Genomic DNA, 26,143 nt, shown 5'->3' with positions numbered 1-26,143 from the left:
CCAAAACATCACTGCTCTAGAGGAGATCTGCATGGAGGAATGGGCCAAACTACCAGCAACAGTGTGTAAAAAACTTGTGGTGAATTACAGACAACATTTGACCTCTGTCATTGCCGACAAAGGGTATATAACAAAGTATTGAGATTAACTTTTGTTATTGACCAAATACTTATTTTCCACCATAATTTGCAAATAAATTCTTTAAAAAATAGACTATGTGATTTTTCTGTTTTCTTTCTTATTGTCTCTCATAGTTGAAAATTACAGGCCTCTCTCATCTTTTTAAGTGGGAAAACTTGCACAATTGGTGGCTGACTAAGTAACTTTCCCCAACACTGGCCACCACTATATCTTAAGCTAAATGAAAATTAAACATCTATTCTAGACTAACACGTATTACATTCATTTTTGTATTATTTGTTGCTTAGGACACCAAGTTAGACCGGCACTAAAAATAGATGCATGCTCCTACCGAGCATTGCATCTAAAGCATTTGCTTTTTTCCCAGTGAATGTTTTTACACTGATTATTGTGTAATGTTCTGAAATATGAATCAAGTTCTCACTAGCCTGTATCATTCAGTATTTCCTAACATTCATTACATTCTTCCATAGAGAAATGCATTGTTAGTAGGCACACCTTCTAAAGCAGTAGTAGGCTATAAAGCATTTACTCTAAGCAAGTAAACTCATGTTGCTTCAGACTCAGCTTCTTGTCAAACACATTTCTATACTCCGATGTGAAGAGAGTGTGTCCTGCAATGAATCTACCCATCATTCCCTCTCATACAGAACGCTGTATTCTGTACATGACAAGCATACATCAGCTTTCAATGCAACATAATCCCTTTTTTCTCACACAGCCTTGGGGCTTTTCTTCCTTCACACACACACACACAAACACACACATACATACAGGAGCTCAGGTGTGTCTTTACAAGCTTCAACTTTCAGAGTTATTGCTGCACAATCCATGGCTGGCAGCTACAGGAACGCACCCACAAGCCCGAGACCACAACACACTGAGATTACCAGCAGAAGAGCCCGTCTAATAAACTTCAAACTCTCCGTCCCGGTGAGTGGAAGTGAGATTGTGGAAACGTTGAGTCATTTTTTGTAACCTGCTGCGCTGCAGTATTAAGAATAATACAATGATGTGCAGAGTGTAAGTCTGCTTTGAATTGTTCTCTATAGAATACTGGACTATGATGGATCTTTGGTAGAAGTCGAAGCTGTTCAGTCAAGTCTCCAACCACATGCTATTTGTCTTCACATCTGCTAAGGTATGTGTAAATATTCTGTTATACCTGATGTAATGATTTCTTGGTGTGTAACTGTTGTAGGATGCACTGTTATTTTAGTATCATTCAAATAATATTATAGTTCTTGTTTTAAATGAGTTTTTCCATAAAAAATTTTGTATACATTTTTTGTCACTTTCAAAAAAATATAAATTGATTTTATTCATTTTTATTTCAGTTGTAGTTATACATCAAGTTAAAGTAAATAAAAAGGAGAAATACAGTTTTTTAAATATATATTTTATTTAACATTTATTTTGTTAAAGCAACAAAAATGCCTTTTTTTAATGGTTTTAGTTTCAGTTAACTGTAATAACTCCAGGTGCTGCATGTGCACTGGTATTTTGTTCCATATTAAAAGTGTTTTGAATGTTTTTCCAATATTTTATATATATTAAAATATATTATATATAAAAATAATCATATAAATTCCGTATATTTTGTATTTTTTGGGGGAGGGAGGGAGAGAGAGAGAACATATAAGAATTGTAAACATGCAACCTTTTAGTAACTTATTTTATTTGTAATTATTAACATCATTAGACTTGTTAATGGGCAACTTTTATTTAATAATTTATTTTACTGGTGCATTTAAAAAGCAGTATGCAGAATGCAATGAAACATACCAGAATGTGCAAACGCCATTTTTGACCAGGCTGTCATACAAAAAAATTATGAACACATGCAAAATCAAGAGAGAACCAACAAAATAGTAATAACTGATTATGTTGTAGTCAATGTATCCTTTTTTGTTATTATATTTTTGTAAATTCTATGTAGTTTTGTAGTTTTTTTTTTTGGGGGGGGGGGGTCATTTTGTCAGCTAAAAACATTAACTCATGTTTAAATATTTACGGTTAATGTTTAAAAAATATTCCTCATATTTGTATGGTTTATTCACAGTATATGGTTATTTATTTATTTTGTTGGGTCATTAAAAACAATTATCCCCTCCGGACATCACTTTTGCCCACTAATTTATGTCTGACAAAAAAACAAAAACAAATCTTAAAATACTTGGAAAAATAATGGAAAATGAGAAAATGTCTTTTCCAGATAATGCAGGTTACCATTTTACCATCTATGATGGCAGGACTGCATTACATGGAAATTACATATAAATATCCATTTTTATGTAGCTGAAGGAGCTGCATTGCTTAAAAGCAAACTTATACTTGAATGACTATCTTGTTGTTGCATGTTTTGAATTGCTGTTTCGTCACACACAAGACTTGAACAGAAGCCCTTCTGTAAGCTTCGGGGCTGTGGTCATAAATACATTGGGGCTTTTCTTGAATGAAGTTTAACTTGTGCATTGTGGTGAATGAGCTTCTCTGTTAAAAAGTCTCATCTTCTTTGTGTGTCATAGATATACTGACAGGCTCTACAGAAATATGATCAAATTACAGGCTCATCTCGCACTATGGATGTCTTTTAGAGCAGTGGCTCTTAAATGGTTTTGCTTCAGGAATTAGATTTTATATCAAACATCAAGTGAACTCAGAATAATTCGCACAGTTGTTAATTATAGCAAAAGCTAAAATGATACGTTGAATTTACTTAATTTTTTTATGTCTACTCTCTGAATTCAGCCCCTTTGCAAAGCATGATGGGAAGTGAAAGTCCCGTTTGTTTGGGTTACTTGATTGAAATATGTTATTGAAATTAAAAACATCAAGTTGTGTCAAAGAGTAACGGTTTTAAGGCAATATAACATGAAGCAATTACATTTGAACCAGAAACTTGATATAATGGTGTTAAATGAAGATGAATTGCTCAAATAAAGTGAACAGCATCATAAAATATTTTTTTGAGTGACAATCAGTCATATGAACACCAATGATTTGGTGGATCTGGATTAGTTATTTATCTGACTATGAGAGTTTGTTAATTATTAGCAATAGAACATTTTCATCATATATTTATTTTTTAATTATATATATATATATATATATATATATATATATATATATATATATATATATATATATATATATATATATATATATATATATATATATATATATATATATAACTCATGAATTAGGCTACATGAATTTAAATTAACTGTTGTTAATTAACTGAGTTGTTTCTACTAAAAATGATTATTGTCAGCTTTACACTCAAAAAAATGACTTGTTGAATTTACTTTAAAAATATGTGGTAAGTGGTTGCACACAACTATATTGAGCACTTTTTACAAATAACAATTTAATTATATGAACAAAAAATCAAGTAAAACTGGCACAATTTCTTTGAGTAAATACAAACCATTTGAATTTGTAACTTACATAATATTTATATGTGCCGTTTACTTAATTATGTTATGTTACATTTATAAAGGTTTATGTAAGGTGAACACTTTTACATAAATCAAATTATCAATTTAATTTGCCTTTAATAAATTTAAGTAACAACAAGCATATTTTATAAAAATAAAATGCAAAATGAACTCATTGGACAAACTAAAAATATTTAATTGAGAGCAGGATTTTCATCTAATGAATTTGTATATAAGTGCCCTAAACACACACACACACTCGTAACCACAAAATTACAGAAACTCCTCAATGTCCAACATAACTGAATATTAAACACTAACATAAACTAATAACATCCCTCCCTTTACTGAAAAACACATAAAATAACACTTTATTCCATACATTTTCTCTCCTTGCAAAGCATTCTGGGAACTACAGATCCGCTGCCCAATTAGTTATGTCAGCACAAATATTTCATGCAGTTTTAATACATATTAATTAAGTAAACTTCATTTTTAAATATATTAGGCGGATTGAACACATTTCGACACAACTTAATTTAATTAGGTAAAGTAAACATAATTTAAATGTGTCTTAACCCTGAAGGGCCTGAATCGTGATTGTTTGGTCAACTTTACATTGCTAAGTGAAACGAACAAACTGGGCAGTGGATCTATAGTTCCCAGCATGCTTTTCAAGGGACTGAGTAAATTTAGGGATTAAAGTGTTATTTTATGTGTTTTTCAGTAAATGGAAAGATGTAAGTTTATGTTAGTGTTTAATATTCAGTTATGTTGAACATTTAGAGGAGTAATTTTGCGGTTACCATTATGCAGAAGAGTGGAGCCTGTGTTTAGGCCGTGGGCACTCATAGACACACATTTATTGGATGGAATTCCTCCCCTCAATAAAACTGAGTTTGTCCAATGAGTTATTTTTGCATTTTGTTACTGAAAATATGCTTGTTATTTAATAGTTTTTTTTTACTTACACTTGTAGAGTAAATTTAATTGATAAATGTGTTCACCTTACATAAAACTTTTATTAAGTTAACATAACATAATTAAGTAAACGGCACATAAATATTATGTAAGTGACAAATTCAAATGGTTTGTATTTTCTCAAAGAAATTTAGTCAGCTTTACTTGAAATTCTTTTGTTCATATAACTAAATTATTTGTAAAAAATGACTCAATATAGTTTTGTGAAGCCACTTGACACTTACAAAACTCATTTTTTTGACATTTACTCATTTTGACACCTTTCTTTAATTAAAGTGGTAGTAAACCTTGAGGCAAGGGCTGTGTTTACTGTGACATATTTCTCACATTGACTTTGTTTCACATTCCTCCTCCTCCATTCATTCATTCACCCATTTTTTTCTCTCCCCTCCTGCACCCATCTGTCCTATAGGTCCAGCTATGCAGATCCGACTGGAGACATCAGCGTTCCTGCTTCTCTGTAAGTCTGCTCATGTCTTACATTGCCGGAAGCTGACAGTGAAATGATCCTATATGAGCCCAATCATAGGGAACATGCGATCACTTGCCACCCTTGGTTTGAATTCCCCCCCCCCCCCCCCCCCCCCACTTGAATCCTCTAACAACATTCAAAGTTCTGTTCCATTGTATATTTTCCCCACACATTCATAGCAAAGCCAGTTTGAATAAATCACGTCACTGTCAGTTTAGCAATTGTTCTGGTGTACATTTCATGTATATTTCTTGTCTTTTAAGTGTTGCTTGAATTCTTCAAACTTAGTAAGGTAACTCAAGATGATAATTATTTTAAAGCTGCAAATTAAGCTGGAGTCTAGTTTCTAGAAATAAATGAGGGATTATGTTCTTATATAAATATTTAGAATTAGTATATACACACTCAAAAACATGATTCAGGCCCTTCATAGATAAGACACATTTAAATTGTTTTCTTTACCTAATTAAATTAAGTTGTGTCGAAATGTGTTCAATCAGCCTAATATGTTTACTTAATTAATTTCCGTTAAAACTACATGAAATATTTGTGCTGACATAACTAACTGGGCAGTGGATCTGTAGTTCCCAGAATGCTTTGCAGGGGACTGCGCTAGGAGAGAAAATATATGGAATGAAGTGTTATTTTATGTGTTTTTCAGTAAAGGGAGGGATGTTATTAGTTTATGTTAGTGTTTAATATTCAGTTATGTTGGACATTAAGGAGTTTCTGTAATTTTGTGGTTACCATTATACAGAAGAGTGGGTGTGTGTGTGTTTAGGCTGTGGGCACTATATATACAAATTCATTGGATGGAAATCCTGCTCTCAATTAAATATTTTTAGTTTGTCCAATGAGTTAATTTTGCATAAAAAAAAAAAAAAAAAAATATATATATATATATATATATATATATATGCTTGTTGTTATTAAATTGATAACAATGTTCACCTTACATAATAAACTTTTATAAATGAAACATAACATAATTAAGTAAACGGCACATATAAATATTATGTAAGTGACAAATTCAAATGGTTTGTATTTAATCAAAGAAATTGTGCCAGTTTTACTTACATTTTTGTGTTCATATAATTAAATTGTTATTTGTAAAAAATTGCTCAATATAGTTGTGTGCAATCATCGATTGGATTGAGATCTGGGGAATTTGGAGGCCAAGTCAACACCTTAAACTCGTTGTTGTGCTCCTCAAACTATTCCTGAGCCATTTTTGCTTTGTGGCAGAGCACATTATCCTGCTGAAAGAGGCCACAGCCACCCGGGAATACCGTTTCAATAAAAGGGTGTACATGATCTGGAACAATGCTTAGGTAGGTGGTACGTGTCAAAGTAACATCCAAATGGATGGCAGGACCCAAGGTTTCCCAGCAGAACACTGGCCAAAGCATCACACTGCCTCCATTGGCTTGCCTTCTTCCCATAGTGCATCCTGGTGCCATGTGTTCCCTAGATAATCAACACACATGCACTTTGCAGCCCCAAACTACGATGCACTGTGTATTCTGACATTTTTCTATCAGAACTAGCATTAACTTCTTGAGAAACTGGACTAGTCTTTTTGATTGCCCCAGCCTTCACTCCTCACGTGCATCAATGAGCCTTGGCCGCCCATGACCCTGTCGCGGTTCATCCCTGTTCCTTCCTTGGAGCACTTTTGATAGATACTGACCACTGAAGACCAGAAACACCCCACTAGAGCTGCAGTTTTGGAGATGCTCTGACCCTGTCGATTAGCCATCACAGTTTGGCCCTTGTCAAACTTGCTCAAAATCCTTATGGCTGCCCATTTTTCCTGCTTTTAACACATCAACTTTGAGGTAAAACTTGTTCACTTGCTGCCTAATATACCCCCCACTAACAGGTGCCGTGATGAAGAAATAATCAGTGTTATTCACTTCACCTGTTATGCCTGATCAGATATGGTGTATAGTGCTGTAATGTTGATGTATTTTCATAGGCTCGGAAAAAGCTAACTGGAAAAATCCTGTTGTTTGTTGAAGGAACAGGGTGATGCTAACTTCTGCATTGGCCTACACAAAGATACATAGTTACCTCGGCGCTCTACTCAATATTACTGTCTTGTTTATTGAATAGTTCACTATATTTTGAACAACAGCACTCTTGCTCATGTACTATTGCTTAAATATAATAGCTATCAACCTAAGACGATGCTTTCTAAACACTGCTTCATGTAGCTTTAAAACCTTTACGAATCCTTTGTATCAAATTAGTAGTTCGGAGCACATATCAAACTCCCTGAGTCATGTGATTTTAGCAAACGAGGCTTTGTTACGTCATGCTGTTTTGAAATGTTTCAGAATTGTAATAGTTCACGCCAGATGGTGGTGATCCGGTAAACACATGAACCAGTGTCTAATGGTTTGAACTTATCTTGGATCAGTTTTATAATGCAGGTTCAGTCTATTGTAGGTACCATTCATTAGATTTCATTAAAGCATTTGCCATTGGTTTATGAAGAGTCTCATTATCAGTGTTGGGGATAACGCATTACAAGTAATGCAAGTTATGCAATTAGATTATACTTTATGTATTTAATCTCACTTTAGTAACCAATGTCTTTGCTGCTGACCTTAGATGATTCAATTCAACCATACAAACAAGAGAAAATTACTTTAATTAAAACTATTATTTAAAACAAACAAGCAAGCCCAGCCCAGGTGACAAAAAGTAACGCAAAAGTAACACGACACATTACTTTCCATAAAAAGTAACACAATTACTTTTTTAGGGAGTAACGCAATATTGTAACTCATAACTTTCCTCAACACTGGTCATTATGCTGCATGTGTTTGGGCTGTATTCTCATTGCATTCATAATATTTTGGCCAACAGGAGTCACCAAATTTTACCATACACCCATATCTATTTGAAGGTTTGCTATTGTGTTGTTATTGGTTGCAGGTGGTATTCAGGGCAAGAACATTCCCATGCTTTTTTGTTAAATATTTGTATACACCCCTGAGCAAATGAGGATGCCATCAATATTTCAAATGTGTATATCTATTCAGCTTATTTTGCCATCATACCATAGTTGTCATCAAAGCAAACATACATGGACTAAAAGGGTAAATTTAAGGGGAGGGGCATTCTGAGTCTAGATAGCATTTGATTGGACGCAAATATGTAGTACAGGACGAGGCATCAATATGTAGCTAACAACCGAGGTTTAGTTAATGTGAAACCTGAAATAACTGTGCATTTGTGATTTGTAGTGATAGCAGCTCCAGTTCGCCTCCAGGACGAATGTGTGGGGAATTCATGTTATCCTAACCTTGGCGACCTCATGGTGGGCCGTGCCGCCCAACTCACTGCTTCTTCAACCTGTGGCCTCTACAGACCACAAAACTATTGTATCCTGGGATACCTGGAGGTCAGTTGTAAAAATTGCAACACTTCAGGGGTCAGAATGTCAGTAAGGGGCATGTTTTAAAAAATGTATCTCTTCAGAGCATGAAACCAGAAATGAAAGTACATGGAAAGACTGGGAAATATACTTAAAAATTCAAAAATAAGTAATATAAAAATTCAAGGTTGTAAATTCCCAAGTCCTAGAAACCTCAAGCAAATATATTTCCCTCAGGAATTTGGCGCACAGTGAAGCCTCTTTATCTCAGACATATTTGCATAACATCTTTCCAATCCAAACTACCCAGAATACAGCAGTTCCATCCCAAAATGATCCCTTTTCAGCACCCACACCGAGATAAAAGAGACAGCTTGCTTTTTTCCTTTTTTTTTTCAGTGTGGATTGACAGCACTCTAGCCAACCCTTTGGGTAATACATACTAGAGACAAGTTCTGATATGCCTTCCTGAGCTGTCGTATAGGTCATTACCTCTTCTCTGCCACAAGACTAATTTATGCCTGTTTCCATATTCCCCTTTCCTCCCGCCCCATACCCCGGCCCTGTCTATACAGGTGATAAAGCTGGTATGTGGGTGTGTCATTTAGCACTCATTTTGTATATTTACAGTACTTTTCTTGGCCTGAAGAGCCCACCACTATGATGCTTCCAAAAACAGCCAGTATAAAGGAAGCTGGAAAAATACTTGATGTGTTTCGATTGTTTTTTCAGGTGTTAAAATTAGATTATTGATGTAGTGAACAGCTCTTGTTCATACACGCCCGTAACTAAGATGTACCCCCTGCATATCCACTCTCATTGTCTCCATTTCTTCAGGAAATGCTTATGAATTTTTCGCCAGGAAACACTAATTAAATAGAATAATACATTACTGCAGGAGCTTCTGCGACTTACTCCCTGCTGTATGGAGTTTTAAAGGAATAGTACATAGAAAATTGGATATTTATTTGTAATTTTTTCATGTTGTTCCAAACCAGTAGAAGTGTCTTTCTTCAGTTGAGCACAAAAGGTGATTTTACATCTTCTGAAGAACATCCTGGTGGGTCTTTCCAATATAATGAAAGTGAATCAGGACTGCAGCTGTCAAGTGCCAAAGAAACCCTATAAAAGTAGTCTACAAGACTCTATGCACTATATTCCAAGTTTTTTTAAAAACCTTTCACCGGCTTTGTGTGAAGAATAGTCTGAAATGTAAGTCATTAAAGGGTAGGTTCACCCAAAAATGAAAATTTTATGTTTATCTGCTTATCTCCAGGGCATCCAAGACATAGATGTCTATGTTTCTTCAGCAGAACACAGATTAAGATTTTTAACTCCAACCGTTGCACTGTGCCAGTCTTATAATGCATGTCAATGGGGTGTCATTTTATGGGAGTAAAAAAAAAAACATGCACATATAATTTCAAATTAAACCCTGCGGCTCGTGACGACTGTGGTTTGTGTGAGAAACAGTATTTATATATATTTTTTACCTCAGATACAACATTATGTACAACAGCCGTGACAGCACGATCACTTCCGCCAGCTGAGGTCAAATGTACATGAAATGGTGTATCTCAATTTGAAACAAGAGGCGGAAGTGATGTCTCGCGCATCGCACACCATATTGCGTATTTACACCCCATTGACATGCATTACATGGCTGGCACAGTGCAACAGTTGGATTTAAAACTCTTAATTTGTGTTCTGAAGAAACAAACACACCTACATCTTGATGCCCTGGGGGTAAGCAGATAAAAATCAAAATTTCATTTTTGGGTGAACTATCCCTTTAATGACTGAAAATCTACCCTACTGTCTTTTACCTGAGAGAAGTGGTCATATTTCAGTCAGATCTGTTCAATAAATCAGTTGATCCTGTTTATAATCTGGTCTGCCGGATGTCCCAACTATAATAATTCTGTCATTACCTTGTCATTGTCCAACTGTGTTTCCAGACACCATAGTTCCAACAAACTTTCGCAAACATCATCGCAAAGTTGTGTGATTGGAGCTCTCGACCTGTGGTTAGAAGCATAGTTTCTTGTTAGTATGACGTGGACTTTTTAAAATAAGCAAGCTAACAGACAGTACATTCTATATTAAAATGTCACCACCTGTTTGACCTCATTAATGACATTTATATTTTGGAACCAACGTGGTTCGAATGACAGATGTTCAAAACCTTCGGTTTTGGGAAACAATCGTGACTAGCTATTTCATTTCTCCAACAATGCATTATGATAGTTGAACAGCAAGTTACATTGTTATATGAGAGACGCACCACTGAATTATTCATTTATCAATCTAACGCATTTGGTTCTTGAGTTCACTGTTAACTAGGGTGACCATATTTTGATTACCAAAAACCAGGACACTCGGCCCGGCAATGAGATGCACAAAGATGCCTTAATTCAGGGGTCTCAAACTCAATTTACCCGGGGGCCGCTGGAGGTCGACTCTGGGTCAGGCTGAGCCGCATCAAGTGAAAAAACATGAAAAAAACATGCATTTTTCAACATGAATGTTTCTTCTGAACATGAATGGTTCGTATAGGCTTCTCTTGCCTACTCGTTTTTTTTATTATTATTTTTTTTATATTGCCAATATATTTTTGAGATTTTTGGATCTGGTTATCCTTCGTCCTTTGCACCTTTCTATTACCAACAGGAGTGTGATGGTAATTGTGTACTAATAAATATGGCCAATAGAAATTAAATCATTATATAATACTGTAATAATTAATGTATTTATTTTTATTTAAAATAATAGACTAATTCAAAGCAAGGCCATAACCAGGTCAAACAGAACAGTGAACAAAATTCTAGGTCTAATTCTAGTTGGGAAATAATCAATTTGGGACTATATGCTAACAATATTTGCATTAATTGTCGTCAAATGTATTATTAGTCCTGATAATCTTCCCATGAGTGAATAAATACACCGCTGCTTATATTTGAGTTCCTCAGTGGTCTAATAGTTGACTTTTAGTAAATCGTCTCAAATGTTCAGACTTCTAATACGCTCATATAGTTTTCTTCATTCAAATGTTCATCAATGATATGATATAACAACGTATATTAAGAGCATGGACACAATGTATTTTGTGTGCATTTGTGTGTGTGCAATTTAGTTTTGTGGTTTCACCGGAAAGAATCTTTCTCCGCAACGGCATTACGCGACAGATTGACGCGCTTGTCTCTCTCTCTGTGGGTGCTTCTCAATATCCCTCGTTGTTTCCTCGCTCCTCTGTCCTCCATCCTATGACCCTGAAACCGATGGAGCTCAGCCATCTTGTAGGAGATCTCAATTCTCTAATTGCACCGCGAGGAGGCAAGGATGGAGGAATGAGGAGGCTTCCTGAGGAGTCATGAGTGAGGATACACGGGTGGATCCTTTGGAAGTGTTTTATCGACTAAACATGACGCAAGCATTAATTCTCCTCCCCCTTCATATTGTGCCACAGTTTATTCATTATTATTATTATTATGTTTACATGTACAAGACACAAATGTTTGTCAAATAACAACACCTGACAGTTGCAGAATTATATCAAAGCACAAGAAAATGAAAGAAACAAATAGAAACTAATACTATACATCAATGAATAAAAAGCAGTTAATAACTGGAATTCGTTGTTAATAATAACTGGTAATATTAATTAAAATATGGAGAAATGTGGTATGAAGGCTGAAGCTCACAATATAAATAGTTATCTCTAATATTCAAGAATCCCGACAAAATCGAGCGGTGCAGTCATCATTAATTGACGCCGCTTTAAAGTGACGTTAAAGGGAGCTAGGATAAATCGATAGGCTTGTTCGGCTTCAAGCGATGCCCAGACCGATCGGCGGCTGACTTGAAGCACTGCATGCTGGTTAGAGATTTTGTCCGACTTGAGACAGCGCCGACGGCACGTGACTGTGACGTATGTCAACAAAGTACCGCGAGAGCGATTCGAGAGCAGGCGGCTGATGCAGCCGGTGCAGATTCTCAAGGGGGACTACAGCAGGCTGCTCGAGCTCTGATGACGACACAGCTGATCCACGATTGGCCGGATTCACCGCATGACAGCGATCACGTGTGTTTCGTGTTTATTCTAAAACCTTATGTTACGCTTATGCTCACAAATAATTTATTTATAACAGTAAAACCTCTTTTCATGTAGTCGCGATGTTATATTCTCATGTTTATCAAACTAAAACTGATAAAAACCGTTGACAACACTTCATAGATAGTGTAGGTTTATATGTTGAACTTTAATCTTATCCAAAAGGACGCTTTATTAAGCAGTACATAAAGTGTTGAATGAAAATGTCAGTTAACATCTGTGTATTTGAGAAATATTGCATTTATTTAACTTCAGCTGTGATAAAGTTTGTAAACGCAGCGCAAGCGTCCCCACGGGAAGCAGAAAGTGTCCGACTTCACGTCTCCGTTTGCAGCTCCTCCCCGTCTGCACTCGGCTACTCTCGCCGATCGCATCAATCCAGCCGTAGCCGATGTTGAACACACCTATTTACTTGATTCAATTTCTCCGTCCTCGCGTCTTTTCCTCGCGCCTTTCACTCGCGTCCTGAAGGGGTGGAGCTAAGGAGCGAGGAAAGGAAGCTAGGAAAGGAAACGAGGATGCACAAATAAGAATTGGGAAGCACCCTGTGTGTGTGTGTATGAAGACAAAAGAGAATGTAAATTCCGCCTACTTTGATTTGATTGGCCATTTGAGCGCCGTTAAACAACATAAATTTCGACTGTCTCATCAGCCTCTGTTCATGTCAATCACCCGGTGTCAAACAATTATACTGCATGAGAGAGGGCCAAGCTAACTCTCATACACACCATAGACTGTAAAAAAATACCGACATAGTGTCCGTGACGTCACCCATAGGATTCCGAAAAGCAGTTCTGAAGCTTAAAGTAGGGTCAAGCTGGGCGTTGCCATCTTGTGAGCGAGTCACCGCGTGTCACTCCCGGATAACAGAAAATGTCCAAAAAGGCGGGATGTGCACGGAGATGAGGTGACGCAATAACTATAGACGGCAGATAAATGGCTATCCACTTGTAACCACGCCCTTAATTATGCAGAAATTTAAGGCTTTATGTAACGTAAACGAATGAGTTATACAAAAATTCACCCCCCTCACAGTTGTCATGAAGATCAAAATTAGCCTTATAAGCCAAAACCACAATTTGTACCAGGCTGTAAACATGTTTTTTTCTGCTGTAAAGTTGGGCATTTTAACATGGGGCTCAATGAGATTCTGCTCCCTTCTGGAGCCTGCCTCTAGTGGTTAGTTAAGGAATTACAGTTTACATTCCTTCCGTATTGGCTTCAAGAGAGATTGCGGAAGGTTGCCGCTTGATACACACACACGAAGTAAGGGCATAAAGCGCGGCACAAGCAACGACTCCGCCAAAAATGGTTTTCAGAACAACGCGCGGGCCGCACTAACATTAAACTTTGATGTCAAGTAGGGGGCCACAAAATATCATCCTGCAAGCCGCGAGTTTGAGACCCATGCCTTAATTTCAATACATTTAAACTATGGCCCCTCTCTATGGATAGAAAATTGTTATATTACAAAATATTACCTATAATCACCCTACTATTAACTCTTTCCCCACCATTGACAGAAATTTCTGGCTTTCCGTTTTTTTCCACTTTTAAGCGGTAGAGGGCGCTATTACACATCTTCTGAAAGAGTACAGAATCTCCTGATCAACAGTTGTGACGAAGAAGCAGATATCATATGTGAGCAGATGCATATGTAAAATAACAGCATTAAACATCATATAAATAAAAAATGCCTTAAGTTACTGAATGAAATGTCGACCCAGGACGAGCTATAGGAGCTTTGATGGACTCTGAATCCGATCCAGACGAAGCCTTTAAAAGCGCGATTTTCTGAACATTTTGCTCAAAAAGGTGGTTTGAATGTTTTTATTTTATTTTATTTTTTATTAAGTGTTATTGAAAAAGGAATGCATGAAGCTAGAATAAACGTTTTTTTGTTTTTGTTTTGTTTTTTAAAGCAGAGGTCTGTTATTTATTTTTATATATTGCATGTTCAGATATTCATACAACAAAATATTCTGGGGGCCATTAAAATGCTGACAGTGGCTGGCTACTTAAAAAAAAAAAAAAAACGCTGGTGGGGAAAGAGTTAACAACCCAATGGAAAATTGGTGCACAACAACTTAAATTTAGTTCTTTATCAAACTAAGGCCAGATTTATTAACAGCTTGCATCAGTGCAAAAGCATATCTTAAACCAGACGCTAACTGGTAGATTGCATTGGTCTTTATGCAAATGATCCGGCTGCACCTGTGTTCTTTAATATGCGGTTCGTCAGTATACGCACACATCTTTATCTGCGCTTTTTTGGAATTACGCTCTCATACTAATTTTCCTGTTTAGTATATCTGGCCCTAAAATTGTTAGATATTGCCATTTGATACCATTGCCCTTTATCTCAAAACGCAGGATGAGCGCAAGTGCTTCACCTGTGACTCCAGGAGCCCCTACAATCTCCACCACAATCCCAACAGCCACCGCATAGAGAACATCATCACCACCTTCCGACCTGAACGCAAGATGAGGTGGTGGCAGTCTGAGAATGGTGCGTAACATCTTTGCATGAACTTATGGACCCTTTGTCATTAAATTCTGCTGGCATCCCAAATTTAGACTTAAAGGGTTAGTTCACCCAATAATTAAATTGGTGTCATTAATGACTCACCCTAGTGTCGTTCCACACCCGTAAGACCTCCGTTCATCTTCAGAACACAGTTTAAGATATTTTATATTTAGTCCGACAGTGTATCTAAGTGTAGGCACACTATACTGTCCATGTCCAGAAAGGGAATAAAAACATCATCAAAGTAGTCCATATGTGACATCAGTTGGTTAATTAGAATCTCTTGAAGCATCGAAAATACATTTTGGTCCAAAAATAGCAAAAACTACGACTTTATTCAGCATTGTCTTCTCTTCCTTGTTTGTTTTCAAACCTCAAATAAAGATTCAAACTGTCATGAATCAGCGGACTAAATATAAAATATCTTAAACTGTGTCTGAAGATGAACGGAGGTCTTACGGGTGAGGAATGACATTAGGGTGAGTCATTAATGACATCAATTAAATTCTTTGGTGAACTAACCCTTTAATTTTAAACTCCTAGGTATGCATGACGTCAGCATTCGTTTGGATCTGGAATCAATGTTTCAGTTTAGTCATTTGATATTGACATTCAAGGTACATTCAACACTTCCCATTTTATTCAAATCATTTAATTAATTGATATTCCATATGATTAAGCAAACTACTTGATAACACGGTCTCGAACAGAGTTTCCGGCCTGCTGCTATGTTGGTCGAGAGGTCAAAAGACTTCGGGAAAACCTGGAAGGTTTTCCGTTACTTTGCAGAGGATTGTGCCAACTCATTCCCCGGTGTTTCCGAGGAGCCAGCAGACAGTATTGATGACCTCATCTGTGAGAGTCGCTACTCTGGGGTAGAGCCATCCACCGAAGGAGAGGTACTGTCTGAGAGCAATCCTAAAATAACCCAACCTCTTCAATTACTTACATTTAACATACATACATTTCTTACTGTGCTTTCCATCCAGGTGGTGTTAAAAGCCTTGGATCCAAGTTTTGACATCCATGATCCATACGACTCTACTATACAAGGTTCATGTCTCATTGAAGAAGTTGTTTGTTTTGGAAATAACACAGTAATTTAGATGTCAAGCCAGATGATGCCTGAAGGCATGTCCAACAAGTGAAAGGCCTTGATATCTAGATGATGAGCTCATAGTGTGCTAGACATATTTTGAAAAATTCACTGTAAAGAATATGTATACTGTTTAAACATGTCTGTTTCATTGGTTCTCACCTGGGATTTTTTCAAGACCAAGATAAATTAGAGATGCAGTGATATCAAAATAGTATCAATAAATCGGAATTGTTCATGTTTTGGCTGATAATTGATAAATGGGAGATATTAAAATTCTATATTATTTTGTCTAAATTAGAAATAACACACTAACAACTAAAATTAAATGCTTCAAATTAATTTAGAAGTCGAAACATTAAAATGCAGTTAAAAATGCATTAAGGATTTAAGAGGATTAAAGGTCCCATGGCATGGATTTTTAAAATTATTTTATAATGTTTCCTGAGGTGTACTTATATTGTTAGTGTGGTTTTTACATAAAAAAAGTCATCATTTAGAAATAAAAGGCATTTTTTTTCTATAGTAATATAAGCCCTCTGGCTTGAATGCTCTGTTTCAAGGGGCGTGTCTGCTGTAAGACTTCAGTGAAAACACCCTGTTGTGATTGGTTGACATCTTTGCATTTGAAATGAGATTACCTGCGGAGGGGGCGTGGGTTATAGAGGTCTGCATGCAAGCACTGCCAGCCAGAGAGAGACAGAGAGCTGGGGAAAGATGGCTGAGAAGGTGTTATTGTACCGAGTTGTTGAGAGCGCTGTGATCGTGAGTTTATTTTGTTTGTATCTAAAAGAGCTCTAAATCAACATGAGTGAACTTTGCAGCATTATTTCTCTCACAAAATGCTTTCACCACAACTAACAACAAACACGACATTGATATACAGTAAGAATACAGTAAGAGCTTCTGTTGTGCCACTTAACGTCCGTTTTTGACAAGTGTGCACTGCAGATATACGTGATTGACAGATCCGAACATTGTTCTTTAATCGCTCTCTGTAGTTTAATCATTTAAATTACAGATTTGTTTCATGCTACTAACAGAAACGATATGAAGTTGATCGTTTTAGTCGCTGGCTTGATTCACTGATGCATCAAGACGGCCAGCGATAGGACTGACAGTATTAAATTATTTAGAAAGACAGTCTGTGTGAACTTGAATGATTAGCTACACATCAGAACTCACTGATCCCAGATCAGGCATTAATGAACACTGATACTCACTGTTTGTGGCGGTACTGTCCAATCCATAATGGCAATCCTGTGCCTCCATTGTGACTGATAAACTGAATCCATAATTCTCTGGGCGGGCAAAGCAGAGGAAGGGGAGGAAACCTTTCGTGGTATGACGTCATTACAGGAGAATTCAAGATCGGCTCGCCTGAGCTCTCATTTTCTCAAAGGCAGAGAAAGACAGCCAGAACTCGCTTTACACCGATAAAAATTTCTAGCCACTTGGGGACAATATTCAGGCTAGGGGAACTCATATTAATTTTGAAAATCCTCATAAAATGAACATTTCATGACATGGGACCTTTAATAAAAGATGCATTGTATTAAACATTAACTAGGTAATCTACAGTAAATGTATAATAGAGGAAATGAGCTGCACAATGAAATATCCAATATCTGCTGATAAAAATTAAAAAATAATAATATTGGCCGTCATCATGAAACGCAAGCAATATCATTTACTACTTATGGTCTTCAGAGCTGATAACCCTCACGAACCTGCGAGTGAACTTTACCCGTTTGATCACCCTGGGCGACACGTTGCTCACGCGACGGAGGAGGAGCCCGCAGGATAAGTACTATTATGCCCTGTACGAGATGGTCGTTCGGGGGAGCTGCTTCTGCAATGGCCACGCCAGTCAGTGCGTTCCCGTGGACGGCACACGTGGAGATACCTTCAGTGAGCCTGGCATGGTGAGCATACTCCTGCAAGAAAGAAAAATCACACATGAGATCTCTTTAATGTCTGAACTGTTTCTCCTAGAACGCAATGAAATGGAGACATCTTTTTTCCCCCCTCTAGACCCCATTCTCATGTATCTTCTCTAGACTTTCTCAAGAGACCTTAATGTTTCCTACTGTGCTCAGATTGCCAAAATCATTAAAAGTATATGAATTCAAACATTTCTCATCCAAATTCTTTCATATTTTGTCGACCATGGACATATCTTTTATGCTGTTATTTCTATAATGTGTGGAATGTTTTAAAGTATAGTCACATTTTTAACTCTTTACACCGAATAATTATGTATATAGGACAATTAACAATAATTACTACCTGTCATGCTTCAGTGTAGGTTTTGCTCTACTTTATAGGAGCCTTTTTATCTTAAATTAGTAGCTTAGTTTAAAGAAATTATCAATGCTTTATAATAATTGTGTCTGTTTTTTATGATCCTTTGATATTCGCCTCTTTTTGCCCAAGGTGCACGGTAGATGTGTTTGCCAACACAACACTGCAGGGTACAACTGTGAACGCTGTCAAGACTTCTACCATGACGCCCCCTGGAGGCCAGGTGGAAAAACAGACTCAGATGTTTGCAGAAGTAAGCATACTCAGTTAGACTATTAAATACAAGATAATAATACATATAAAATAGAGGCACGCATATTAAAACACACTGGGAGTAACGCAAAAAGCCATATGTAACTCCTCCTTTAATTTTTCAGGATGTAACTGTCATGGCCATTCAGAGAAGTGTCACTTTGACCAAGCACGCTACCTGGCCACTGGTGGGGTTAGTGGTGGTGTGTGTGATGACTGCAGGAATAATCGTGTAGGATCTCAGTGTGAGATGTGTGGGCCGTATTACTACCTGGACCCTCAACGCTATGTGGACGACCCCAACGCCTGCATACGTGAGTGAAAAAAGTCCTCTAGACTTACTAAGATTTTATTCTACTATATTGTTTTTCATTGTTGACCCTTTAAAATAATACTTCTGGAAGAAAGGCTACTAGGTTTCCAAAATATATATTTTGTTCTATTCTATGTCCAGCTTGTGATTGTGATCCTGATGGCTCAGTGGACCGTGGTGTGTGTGATCCAGTGACTGGTCAGTGTGTGTGTAAACAGAACGTTGAAGGAGAGCGCTGTGACCGCTGCAAGTTTGGGTCCTACGGATTCAACCGGGACGACCCTAGTGGCTGTCAGAGTAAGAGTCCACTCACCCACAAAACGGGACTTACTGAGTCATTACGTCACCAATATTGTGTAAAGCTGAGTTCAATAGCTAAAAGTCAGACTTCTGGTTAAGTGGGACATCCGTCTAATCAAGTGTTAGATGGATGTAAAATCCCTGCTATAAAATCCAGTATAAACCAACATGAATTCCATGTTGGTCCAGGATGATTAGAGCTGGTATAATTCTAGTCTAGCTGTTGTACAAGCATAGTAAAATCACATTTATTTATGTAGCAGTTTATACAGTACAGGTTGTTTCAAAGCAGCTTTACAGTGATAACAGGAAAATTATGTATTCCGGCTGTTGTTCAGCTGTTCAAGTTCATTGTTGATTCAGTTTCATTGTAAAGATCATCAATTATTAAATTAGTTCAATTAATCTATAAAGCAGTTCTGAAAAAAATAAAAATAAATTCAAAGTGTATATTTAACATAATACTGTTAAATATTAAGTCTCCAACTAAGCAAGCCAGAGGTGACAGTGGAAAGGAACCCAAGCTCTATCAGGTGACAGAATGGAGGGAAAAAAAACCTTGGAAGAATCCAGGCTCCAGAGGTGGACAGTAACTAAGTACATTTACTTGAGTACTGTACTTAAGTACACTTTTTGAGTATCTGTGAGTATTATTTTTTCTGGAAACTTATGACTTTTACTTCACTACATTTCAAAGACAAATATCGTACTTTTTACTCCACTACTTTTCTATCAAGGTCGAAAGTCGTTTCTGTTGCTGGGAGAAAGAGAATGGTAAAGTTGGGAGAATATCAGATGTGTATCAGTGTATTGGATCCGTGCATTCGGCCTTAAAGTGACAGCAGCTTTGTAAAGAGCTTTGTAACTTATATACAAGTATTTAAATTAGTTTAAGATAGTCATATGGTAGTATGACAGATGGAGCATCACTGAATGGCTTAAACCATGATGACAGTGTGCATTTATACAACAATAATAAAATAATGCATTGGCATAAAAAAGGAAATTTACTTTTATACTTAAGTACATTTGAAAACAAATACTTCTGTACTTTTACTTGAGTAAAAATCTGTTTTTACAACTTTCACTTGTAACGGAGTAATATTTGACCAGTAGTACTTTTACTCAAGTAATAGAGTTATGTACTTTGTCCACCTCTGGCAAGCTCGAACAACATGGTGTGATTATGATTCAGGCTGCATCACAAGTCAGAATTCAGAACGGGATAGCATAGTTATGCTGCTCTCAAGCAAAACTAATCTGCTGTAGTAGGTTCACCAGCACTCCCACTTCCCATTCTGGGAACCAGTAACCAGCATCCCATACTGATCACATCATGAAAAAACTTACCTTATGCTGGTGACCAGCAATGCTGGATTTTTCAGCGGGGATGTGAGGTCGCAAGGTCTTGGTTTTTGCATTCACCTAGTTGCAAAATGTATGCATTCGCATAAACTTTTATCTGATATTTCTTCATTCATTTTCATGTCCAGTGTGCAGGTGTAATTTCATGGGAACGACACGCACCGACAACCCTTGTGATCAGACCACAGGAAGGTGTATTTGTGAGCACTTTGCTTACGGCCCACAGTGTGACCAGTGTCTGGTGAGCTGAACCTCTCCATCAGACCACAGCATGTAAACTTAATCATTTACACTTGACATTTTTAATGTTCTACTATGATTTCCAATTTCCTAGCCAGGTTACTGGGGTCTGGGAAACACAGTCTATGGCTGCTTACCCTGCGACTGTGACATTGGAGGGGCCCTGAGAACCAAGTAAGATTCTCAGCAAACCACTTACGTCTGCAGCAAACCACTTACCTCTGGTTGTTTACAAGACAATATGTGCATATATACACAGATGTTCCCCTGTGGATGGCCAGTGTGAATGCAGGCCTAACATGATGGGCCAAAAATGTAGTGATCCGGCCCCTGGATATTTCCTGGCTCCTCTTGATTTCTATATCTATGAAGCTGAGAACGCAGCACCTCTGGTGAGAGATTGGACCTGTATGTCCAGGCTGGATGTGATTTCTGTACTAATTATTAATCTATATTCGCGGTCACACTAGACTTTGCGCATCCAAATTTTTTATGGCCACTACAATGGTCAAAATATGACATTTTAAAACACAATTCAACATAAACTACATCTAAAGTATAAAAATATGCATTCTACTCCACCACAATCATACAGATTTAAAGTTTACATTCTTTTAATTCAGCTCAAGTTCAACAAACTTGAAATTTGTAACACAGTCAAATTCATTTGCATACACTTTGCATGACGAAGTGTAGTGTGACCGCCACTTTATCCATTCAAAAGAATGAAGAGACCTCATGACTGTCTCATGGTCAAGAAGTCTTAAAATAAAGATCATTGTATCTTTTTATGACAAGGTAAGTTTAGTTCAGTCTGAAAAATATCAAGTGGTAGTGGTACAACTTCCCACAACATAATTTTATTTAGGAATTTATAATTCATGTTATTTACATAAACATTTTTTATTTAGACAAATATATTTAAAAACTTTTTTGAATAAATGTGTGCACTTGTATTTAAGGCATAAGGAAAGTATGTTATTGCTTTTTACTTCCTTGTTACACCACATTTTATTTTTAGTCAGTAAATTTATATGTCAGATTTCATATTTAAATTTTAAGGTGATTTAAAAGAGAAAAATTACTCACACCAGCTTCCACTTTCTGCTTCCACAGCTGGAAAATTCTCCATTTATTCAGGCTACTACAGTCTACATCCCAGAACAGAGACCTGAACGACCAACCAAGCTCCCTCTATGTCCCCTGGCTCCAAAACCTTCCCCAATACCTAATAAAGAAAGTCAACCCCCAACGGTGAAGCCATCTTCAACCCCATACAACCCCCATGTCACCATGCCCATTTGTGAGCACTACTTCAGACAGAGGGGTTATGACTTCAAGATCAGTAATGGAAGGCTTGTGTTGGTCAAGCCTGAGAAACTGCAAAGACGAAAACGAAGACAAGGCCAGGTGAATCTTGAAATGACAGATAAACAAACTGCCCAAGTTATAATGCTACAGAATTGAATTTGATCGTCTTGCTTGGTTGTTCCTATGCAGAGGACAATCCCCTTTGAACCTGGCTCGCCTCTTCAGATCCTCCCGCGCCAACGTGTCTCAGATCGGTCTGTCACTTGGACTGGACCGGGTTTTGTGCGAGTTCAGGATGGGGCAGGACTCAGATTTACTGTCAGCAATATACCAGCAAGTCTCGACTACTATGTAGTTGTCCGCTATGAACCAGAGGTCAGCCAGTCCTTTCATTCAATATTTAAATATCAACGTTTGTTTGAAATGTTTTGGTCCATTTCACATTAATGTATTCTAAACTTTATCTTTGCAGTCCACCGATGATTGGACAGCTATTGTGAATGTTGTATCACTTAGATCAGGGGATGGACGTTGTCCAAATGACCCCGCCGACAAAATGTTTACACTTTCAGGCTCTGGAAGGTGAGAAGATTTTTGTTTGTTTTATCTTTGCATGTAATTAAAATTATTATATTTCGGTCTAGTGATAGTTTACTTGATAACTTTCTTCTGCAGAATGGAGAAGACATTTTGAAGTGTTTGTGTTCATTAATGCCTGGCGCATCTTGGAAAACAGTCTCGACTCATCGAGCCATGAGCGCTCCTAATTGATGAACTGTGACTAGGAATCTCATATGATCCGTTGTTTCCGGAAGACAATACTGAACACAACAGAGAAAATAAATAAATAAAAATAAAAATGTCCATGTTATTACATTTCACAAACATAATTCCTATCTACCAGCTCACTTAGCAGAGCGCTCGTGGATCGATTCATCGAGACTGTTTTCCAAGATGGCGCCTGTCCGTGAACGCACTATGTTCATCTAAAGATGATATTCATCTGAAGATATTATTAAAATATCTTCTTATTAAACTGTTTGTACACTTATGAAGTTCTCAATGCTTCGGTTTGCATGTAGGGCCCCTCATTATGCTACCGTGTTAGTGTGAGGCTATTTTGAGCCTTGTTAGTGGTATTAACTAGCAATTTAATTTTACTACCCTGTGCCCCATAGACAAGCGCTATAAGCTAATCTGTTTTTAGAAATAAAACTCTTTACATTCGATTTTCATGAAAACGCATCCCAGACAACGATCTACTCGGTAACCATCTGTTAAGTACCCCTAGGTTCATTTCTCACTGGAGTTGTCCTTTAAGAGCTCTGTTTCTTGAAACCATAAATGTCAAATAATAAAATGTTTAGTTATTACAAGATCTACCTATTCCCATAAAGGACTGCTACTCTGGATCTTCCACTGTGCCTAAATGATGGCAATCAATACCATGTGGACGTCACTTTTAGAAAGCAGTACAATGCCAACCCTCAGACCAGCTCATACATCCTGATTGACTCTGTAAGATTTCAGCAAATCAGAATCATTGGATAAAATGAAATAGAGAATAAAAAAAAAAGCCTTTTGCGTTGTATATTTACTATATTTATTTAAATCTATTCACTTTCAATATAGATGGGCCTCATTCCCAAAGTGGACTCCCTCCCAAACTTCTGTTCGCAGCCATATCTAGCTCAGTTTCAACAATACCGCTGTATTGAGTTGGGAGCACAGGCAGGAGAGCAAACTCTCCCTGAAGTATGTGAAAATCATATTGGAAGCATGTCTGCCTTTATTCACAATGGTGCAGTGGGTAAGTATCTTCTAAAAGTACGCCACTAATATGCTGTATTGTTCAGAATATAAGATCTTTTTTTTTTTCCTTGGAACTACATCTGAAAAAAACAATGGGAAGTGCCAAATACAAGTAAAACAACATTTTCGCCCAGGATGGATAAATGCAGTAGTCATCAAACAACTCTCATTAAGCAGCCAAGAAAAACGGTTTGTCAGAGTGTAATGTTAGAAGTTGGTGAGCCCAAAAAGACCATCTTGAAAATGCTAACAGTCAAAGAAATGCTTACAGAGGTCCTAAAAGCAGCCGCTTCAAAATAACTTGACAGGCAAGTGTATCAGTACGTAGCCAAATAAAAAAATGATGGCGTTGCCCATAACCAGAGGCGATATCCATATGGTAGTGGATATTGCCAAAGAGAACATACCCACCAGTAAGCCCATGATCTCTTATTTCGGCTACGTACTTGTGCACTTGCCAGTCATTATCCTCAAAGCGGCCACTTTAATGCAGTGTATTACCTTTTTTTGAAAAGGTACACCTTGAAAAGAAGGGATCGTCTTATATTCAGAACCATACGTTACACAAGATTTAATTCAATGTTACTATATGTATATGATATGTCTCTGTATAAATCAACAGCTTGCAACTGTCATCACGTTGGAGCGTTTAGCTCATCATGCAGTAAATTCGGTGGACAGTGTCAATGCAAACCTAATGTTATCGGCCGTTGCTGTGACACCTGTGCTCCTGTGACGTACGGGCTTGGACCCAATGGCTGCTCAAGTTAGTAATTCACTTGTGTCATCTCAGACATATTGTGACAATTTATATTTCTAAGTTGACAGTATTTAATCTTACTTAAATCATTTTTTTAAAAGGGACATAAAGTAAAAAATAGGTGGTTCTACTTTCGTGAGATCATAAGGTCAATAAGTGTCTTAAAATATCAGATATTTTGACCTTTTATGACATAGTATAGTTTAGTTTTAGATCATTTAAATTCAAACTTGTTTAGAAAATATACATTTCAAACCCATATGAAATATAGCTTTTTTTATGTTTAATTTTGACATCATTTTTCATTGAACTTTCTAGCATGTGACTGTGATCCGTCTGGCTCTACCGCTGAACTGTGTGACCAGACAACTGGTCAGTGCTCGTGTCGAGATGAAGTAACTGGCCGTCGATGTGATAAATGTTACTCTGGCTACTATGGGTTTCCCCTGTGCAGACGTTGTCAATGTAACAGGTTGGCTGACATCTGTGACCCCGTCACTGGAGACTGTTTGGACTGCAGGGAACACTCCACTGGACCCAACTGTGAAAGGCAAGAGAGGATTTTGAGATCAAATTGTTTCAATCAAAATAAATAATATTCACTGGAATTTAGATACTAATGGTCTTTTTTGTTCTAGGTGTAAAGATGGTTATGTTGGTGACCCTGTCTCTGGGCAGCCATGTGAACCATGCTTATGTCCAGATGTGAATGGAAGTGGACGCTTCTTTGCCTTTTCCTGCAGCAAGGATCCATACTCTGAAGCCTCAAACTGTGAATGTCTGCCTGGACATACAGGTCCTTGTTCACGTTTTCATACATAGCATTTCCGAGACCATTGAAGAGTCTTTCAGCTACCTGTTTGATTTAACGCAGTGTGAGGGAACAAAAAGATACAATACTGTTTAAACAAAATGACTTAAAAACAAACCAAAAAAACTTACCCTTACTCTTGCAGGCCTACACTGTGACTCCTGTGCTCCTGGCTATTACGGTGACCTGAGGTTGCCAGGTGGCCGATGTGAGGAGTGCTGTTGCAACAATAACATTGATCCTCGAGATGGTGATGCATGCGATGCAGTAACTGGGGAGTGTTTGCGCTGCTTACACAACACAGAAGGGCCGCAATGCCAGAGCTGCAAAATTGGATACTATGGCAATGCATTCCTTCAAGACTGCAAAGGTAAAGGTTTAAAAAGTTTTTTTTTTTAAAAGGTTGTTGATTGGATTTTGTATTGTGGGAATTGCATCCAAAAATGAATAGCTAAATGAATGGCAAGTGCCACCCGAGAGAGAGCTGTAGTTTTCACCATAAGATCAAGTTAAGACATTCTG

The 26,143-nt window shown here is 37.3% G+C and overlaps 1 protein-coding gene across 1 annotated transcript in view; it reads left to right on the top strand.

Annotated features, from left to right (window-relative positions):
* The first annotated feature begins 766 nt into the window (after positions 1 to 766).
* The window catches only part of lamb4 (laminin, beta 4), a 35,866-nt gene continuing 10,489 nt past the window's right edge, over positions 767 to 26,143 (top strand). The window contains exons 1-24 of the mRNA XM_067435955.1: positions 767 to 1,074; positions 1,194 to 1,282; positions 4,975 to 5,022; positions 8,289 to 8,446; positions 14,904 to 15,039; positions 15,601 to 15,674; positions 15,768 to 15,956; positions 16,047 to 16,110; positions 17,864 to 18,078; positions 18,590 to 18,710; positions 18,835 to 19,023; positions 19,164 to 19,319; positions 20,816 to 20,928; positions 21,022 to 21,101; positions 21,187 to 21,319; positions 22,044 to 22,337; positions 22,428 to 22,613; positions 22,711 to 22,820; positions 23,636 to 23,756; positions 23,871 to 24,048; positions 24,673 to 24,816; positions 25,129 to 25,360; positions 25,449 to 25,606; positions 25,767 to 25,991. Of these exons, the coding sequence (XP_067292056.1) occupies positions 4,983 to 5,022; positions 8,289 to 8,446; positions 14,904 to 15,039; positions 15,601 to 15,674; positions 15,768 to 15,956; positions 16,047 to 16,110; positions 17,864 to 18,078; positions 18,590 to 18,710; positions 18,835 to 19,023; positions 19,164 to 19,319; positions 20,816 to 20,928; positions 21,022 to 21,101; positions 21,187 to 21,319; positions 22,044 to 22,337; positions 22,428 to 22,613; positions 22,711 to 22,820; positions 23,636 to 23,756; positions 23,871 to 24,048; positions 24,673 to 24,816; positions 25,129 to 25,360; positions 25,449 to 25,606; positions 25,767 to 25,991 (3,316 nt within the window). The 5' untranslated portion in view covers positions 767 to 1,074; positions 1,194 to 1,282; positions 4,975 to 4,982. The remainder of the gene's footprint in view (positions 1,075 to 1,193; positions 1,283 to 4,974; positions 5,023 to 8,288; positions 8,447 to 14,903; positions 15,040 to 15,600; positions 15,675 to 15,767; positions 15,957 to 16,046; positions 16,111 to 17,863; positions 18,079 to 18,589; positions 18,711 to 18,834; positions 19,024 to 19,163; positions 19,320 to 20,815; positions 20,929 to 21,021; positions 21,102 to 21,186; positions 21,320 to 22,043; positions 22,338 to 22,427; positions 22,614 to 22,710; positions 22,821 to 23,635; positions 23,757 to 23,870; positions 24,049 to 24,672; positions 24,817 to 25,128; positions 25,361 to 25,448; positions 25,607 to 25,766; positions 25,992 to 26,143) is intronic.

Source organism: Pseudorasbora parva, chromosome 25 (genome assembly GCF_024679245.1).
Source record: "Pseudorasbora parva isolate DD20220531a chromosome 25, ASM2467924v1, whole genome shotgun sequence".
In the NCBI taxonomy this organism is placed as follows: Eukaryota; Metazoa; Chordata; class Actinopteri; order Cypriniformes; family Gobionidae; genus Pseudorasbora; species Pseudorasbora parva.
This window is presented reverse-complemented; position numbering and strand designations above follow the sequence as displayed.